General features: G+C 51.2%; 1 protein-coding gene across 1 annotated transcript in view; it reads left to right on the forward strand.

The window, feature by feature from the left end:
- Positions 1–5,780, forward strand: part of TOGARAM2 (TOG array regulator of axonemal microtubules 2) — a 55,675-nt gene that overhangs the window by 33,418 nt on the left and 16,477 nt on the right. Inside the window, 2 exon segments of the mRNA XM_045287016.1 lie at positions 1,515–1,673; positions 5,337–5,454. Of these exon segments, the coding sequence (XP_045142951.1) occupies positions 1,515–1,673; positions 5,337–5,454 (277 nt within the window).

Here is a 5,780-nt window from a genome sequence, read left to right on the forward strand (position 1 = left end):
GGGGTACCAGGCACCCACTAATTCCCTCTCCTCCCCTCTTATCTCAATGAGGTTGGACAAATGTGCCTTAGGCTTCCACTAAGTGTCAGGCAGGGGCAGTGGGGAGTCAGTGGGAGAAATCTCACCTTCCAGGGTGGTGTGTTAGTCCGGGTAGACTAGAGAAACAAATTCATAAACACTCATATGTGTGCAAGAGAAGTTTATATCAAAGAGCAATTGAACATTAAGAAAATATCCCAGCCTAGTCCAGATCAAGTCCATAAGTCTGATATTACCCCATATGTCGATACTAGCCCATACATTTCTCTTTAGACTCATACAGCCATGCAATGGTGCTGAATGCAGAAAGATCACAGGCTAGTGGGTGGGAAGTCTTGTGGATCCACTGGTGGTGGAAGCATCTCTGCGCTGGCGTGGGTCTCCACGTGGCTCCTCCAGCTCCAGGCCTCTGGCTCCATCAGCATGGCTCCATGTGGCTTGTCATCAGGAATATGAAGCAGAGAGAGTGGGTCTGGCCTCCAGAGAGCCATTTATCTCTGTAGCGCCTCCAAATGAGGCCATCAAGCTGTGACCTGATGGACACACTAAACTCCACCCCTTACTCTTAATAGTCTCGTGTTGACACCAGCTTATGTAACTACCACAATGGGAGAAAACCAGATTCAATTTCCAGCCAATGTTTCCAATCTCAAGTTCAAGGAACCTTGGTGGTGCTATGGGCTAAACATTGGGCTGCCAACCACAAGGTTCGTGAAGTTGTCTGCTCCTATAAAGATTCACAGCCTTGGATAGTCTCCATAGGGTCACCATGAGCTGAATGGCTTGATGGCAGGGGTACCTCTGTCCCTGGAGGCTCTCGTGTGGCTATGATGTTGAGTTGTTCTCATCAGAACTTCCAAACTAAGATGGACTAGAAAGAAAGGCGTACTGATCTGCTTCTGCAAACCAGCTGGGGGGTGAGGGGGTGGGGAGGGATCCAGGGATTACAATGGCTCAATCCCGTTGAGCACAGGGTTGCCAAGAGTCAGGGCTGACTCAACGGCGGTTAACAAGAATAACCAGCATCAGAAAGGTGCCAAGCTGGGCCCTGGGGACTCCTCAGAGAGGAAGCCTGGCCCCTGCTCCCGGGGCCAGGGGATTTACATTCTTATCAGGGCCCATGATATGCAACAGGACTGTGCAGTGGACACAGGAGCCTCTAATGTTGCAGGGCAGGGTGGGGCAGGAGACACTGACTGCTTCGGATCGTCTAAGTGGAGGGAAGATGGGCAGGCACCTTGACACAAGGGAACTAAGGGCTCTGGGAGGGACTGAAAGCAGTGAACGTGGGACTTACTGCCCTGGTTCTTCCCTCTCCCGTCACTGTGGTTCTCATCCGTAGTGCTAGGGTGGGGAGATGCCTCCAGCCCATGGGGCACAGAGTTCGGGACCCGTGGCTGGCACAAAGCACAGACCTACATTCGAATCTGTGCGTCAGTCTGGTGACCGCTTGGCTGTGCTGTGTTTCGCTTCAGCCACCGAAACCCTCTCGTGAGGAAGTGTACCGCTGAGCACCTGGCGGCCGTCCTGGAGCAGATCGGGGCCGAAAAGCTTCTCTCGGGCACCAGGGACAGCACGGACATGCTGGTGCACAACCTGGTGAGGCTGGCCCAGGACTCCAACCAGGACACCAGGTAACGGCAGGGCAAGGGCCCTCGAAACTCAGGTGGGAAATACGCCGCGGTTTTAGATGACTGTTACGGAGGGACCATTGGGTTGGTTCTGACTCATGGTGAACAATGGCTAACAGAAGGAGACACTGCCGGGGCCTGAATCGTCTTCACAATTGTTCCTGTGTCGGAACCCATTGGTGCAGCCACGGTGTCAGTCCATCTCATGAAGGGTCTTCCTCTTTTTCGCCAGCCCTCCACTTACCCCAAAGACGTTTTCCTTCTCCAAGGACTGGTCTCTCCTGAGAGCAGTTCCAAAGTAGGTGAGACCAAGGGTCGCCATCTTTGCTCTAAGGAGCATTCGGGTTGTACTGCTTCCAGGACACGTCTGCTTGTTCTTTTGGCAATTGATGGTACTTAGAACCTTCTTCATCAGTGCCATAATGCAAATACATCGATTCTTCTTTGGTCTTCTACATTCAACGTCCAGCATCCGCATGCGTAGGAGGTAATTGGAAAGACCATGGCTTGGGTCAGGCGCACCTTAGTTCTCAAAGTTGCTGTAAGGTAGTCGAGAGGCGCCAGAAAGCAAATCAGCCGAATTAGAGCAAACAGGCTTTATTGGGGGAGAAAAACCCAGCCTGGACGAAGTCCCACGGTCCAGTGTCCGGGGCCGAGGGAGTCACACTCCAGACTACAGGAGTGGTGTTTATATAGCCGGGGAACATGTGACTGGGCTGCCTTGAGTCCATATAAGGTAAAGTAGTCAGGGATTGGGAGATACAAGTATGTCCGTGTTTCTGGAATGTAAGGTGTTTTCCTGGTTCCGGGTGTATTCGTGGCGGGTGCAGAGCGGTGGGCCGAACAAAGCGGGCACTGAGCCAAACGGGCCGTGAACAAAACGGGCCGTGAGCAAAATGGGCTGTGAGTAAAAGAAAGAAAAAAAACTTGCAAAGCTGCTTTACATAGCCAGCTCTGGTCAGCTCCGCAGGTGTGTGTGTATGAAATTCAAGGCCACTTGCTAGTTGTTTCAGCTAGCTCTGGTCAGCTCCAGATAGGTGGGGGAGATTCAAGGTCACTTGTTGCTAGAAGCCGGTCTGGTATTGATCCGGCCATACAGTTGCCTCCTTGCTTTTCAACACTTCAAGGAGGTCTTCTGCCACAGAGATAGATACCCAGTACCATGAGTCAGACTCTGAGTCGATTCTGACTCACGGCGACCCTACTGGACAGGGTGGAACCACCCAGTGAGTTTCTCACTCTTAATGAGAGTAGAGAGCCCTATCTTTCTCCTGGGGAGCAATTGCTGGCTAGTAGCTTCAAACTGCTGACCTTGTGGTCAGTAGTCCAGCGCATAACCACCGGGGTGCCTATGCATTGTGTAGGGGGATGGAAATCAAGAATTCTGTGGCCAGACCTAATGTCCTTCTCGGGGTCGACCTCTTTGTTTACACGGCATAGCCTGGACTACCTTTGCTCCGGGCTTCTCTGGCACAGGGCTCCCCTGGTTCTTCCCACCCCTCTAGTGGATTTCTCCATCCTGCCTGCTCTTGGCGTGGAGGCAGCTGACAGAGTGTGTTCTTAGTGCTTGTGCCCCTCTCCAGATTTCCCCGAGGGGCTCGCGTCACTTTTTGTGGCTGCAGTCACCAGCAGACTGTGATCTTCCCAACTCCTCCCTCCAACAGACCCTTCCCTACCCTCCCACCCCGCGTCTCTGAAGTCTCCATAGGACCCATCTCCAGGATGTCCCATGGTCATCTTCAGTGTGGTGTGCCCTTCAAGGCCTTACTACTTTCTTCCCAGCCCTGCGCCTCTGGCTGCGTCCTCTCTCCTGCTGCCAAGTGCCCTCGGGCTCACCGTGATGCCCCGTGCACCGGAGAGCAACGGTGCTCCTTAGGATTCTCCTTGGCTGGGTTGTTTCCGAAAGAGATCTGCAGGCCTTTCTTCTGAAGTATTTCTGGAGGGAAGATTGGAAGGGTGGATCTTGAACCGCCAACCTTTGGGCTATCAGCTCCGTGGATTAGCTATTTCCACCACAGAGACTTTCTGTTGTTAAAAGTCATTGACCGAGACACCAAGTAGGGAATCCCACACTTCATTGATTCCATGACCCAGTCTCCCTGGCCCCCCACACTGGCACCTACCTTCCGATCAGAGGTATCTAGCAGTTACTGTTGACCAGGCGGCAACCAGGACTTCAGGTTTTCTCCCTGCACAATTTCCCACCTGGTCATTGTGATCACTCGTGTATCAGGTAGGGCTCTGTAGGAGCTGCACTAGGAGCCTTGCTTTGCTTGGCAGCCTTTTGATTTGCTTTTAACATTCAGCATGGATGCTCTGTGGAGAAGTACTGAGTTTAATTGCTATTTAAAGTGCCTTAGAAGCATGTCCCTATGTTCTCATGCTTTGGAATGGCAGCTTACTGTGTATGAGAACTGGCACAGAGATAGAGCAACGGCTTATAAATTAAATATTAACAAGCAGTCATGGCTCAGGATGACCAAAGTTCCGTGCTCTCTGGCAAGGCAACAACCAGATACTATTCTGGACTTAAGGAAGGAAAACACACCCTCCCCATACACACTACTACTACTTTGGTTTCTGAGAGAACATATCAGGACTGTCTTTCACACATGGGACAGTATAATTCTCAGCTGTCTTTTATGTTTCTTAGTGAATACTGGTGTCATGGTGCTTTTTACAACCAATAGCGTCTTAGATGGATGAAATAGGGTCATTGTAGACACTTTATGATCTTCCTCCAGTCTGTTACCAAGTCCTGCCATTTCCTCGTGTTCACAGAAATTGTCTGAGAGCACCGCTTCCGATTTCAACTCTGTTGGCTTATTGAAGGCCATCAGCACCTCATGCCTGGACCACTGTGATAACATCCTGACAGGTCCCTTGGGTCCCAGCCTTGTCTACATCCATTTCTCCTGCAAACTGCCAGAGATGTTTTGCCTGCAGGCCATAGCTCATCTCCTTCAGGTCTCCTTGAACTAGTTCCTGTCTTATTCTCCAGCCGGTGTCTGTGTCTCACTTCTGCCCACTGGTCTCAAATGACAGAGTGGCCGGGGCTCAGGATGATGTACAGACTCGGGAATGGCCAGCCTTTCCAACCTACTCTCTAACCCATCCCACACATGAATGCCTCCTCAGCTTTTGAGTTCCCACACCAGGGCCACCTCCACTCTGATGTCCTCCTGGATGCCCTCCGCTGCCTACAGCTATCCAGCAGGCAGGGCTGACCACTCCCTCCCCTGCTGTCCCACCGAACCCTTAGATTCCTGAATATTCCACGCAGGAAACAAGTTCTGGACGTGTTGGTAGAACCAACCAGGAGACTATTACGTCGCCATTCAAAGAATGCTTTTGAAGAGTTCTAAGTGGCATGGAAAGATGATTAATGATAAAATTAAAAAAAAGATACAAGTGTCTATATATTCTAATGGCAACTAGACATGTCTATGTATAGAAAAAAACACTAAAATAGAATAATGTAAGCATTTACATGTGTGTTTACCTGGTTGTGGGATCATGTTTGATCTTTATGAATAAACATTTTGAAACAGGGGAGGCGATACTTTCCTAGTTAGAAAAAGTATTAAAAAATACAATGCCCAGGCTTAGAACGTTTTATCAAGCGGTTGTGAGGCTTTCTCCATCTGGCCCTTTCTCCGACGGCAGGTTTTACGGCCGGAAGATGGTACACATCTTGATGTCCAACACGAAGTTCGACGCGTTTCTGAAGCAGTCCCTGCCGTCTCATGACCTGCGGAAGGTCATGGCGGCCATCAAACAGCGGGTGAGTGCTGTGCAGCATGAGTGGGCATCTGTTTTTGTGGGTGGACAGCGGAGCGGGGCCTGGACACCTGGCCACCGTCACCCAGGGGATGGCGAAGGGATGCGTGCGATTGGGTAAGCTCGCTGTTCCTAAGAAAGTTTCCAGCTTGCCATTTTCAGGTGGGATCCTGGGATTCCTTTCCCCAGGGGTTGCTAAAGTGTTGCTCTGGGTCCCACTGCCCACGTCCCTCCCCGGATCTCCACGTTTTCCTCTGTTCGGTGGGGTCTTTGGGGCCTGTCCTAACTTCAGGCCTCGGAAGGCTTCCTCACAGGTGGAAGGGTGTCTGC

This window comes from Echinops telfairi, unplaced genomic scaffold (assembly GCF_000313985.2).
Source record: "Echinops telfairi isolate 266 unplaced genomic scaffold, ASM31398v2 ScPeMD7_10;HRSCAF=50, whole genome shotgun sequence".
NCBI classification, from domain to species: domain Eukaryota; kingdom Metazoa; phylum Chordata; class Mammalia; order Afrosoricida; family Tenrecidae; genus Echinops; species Echinops telfairi.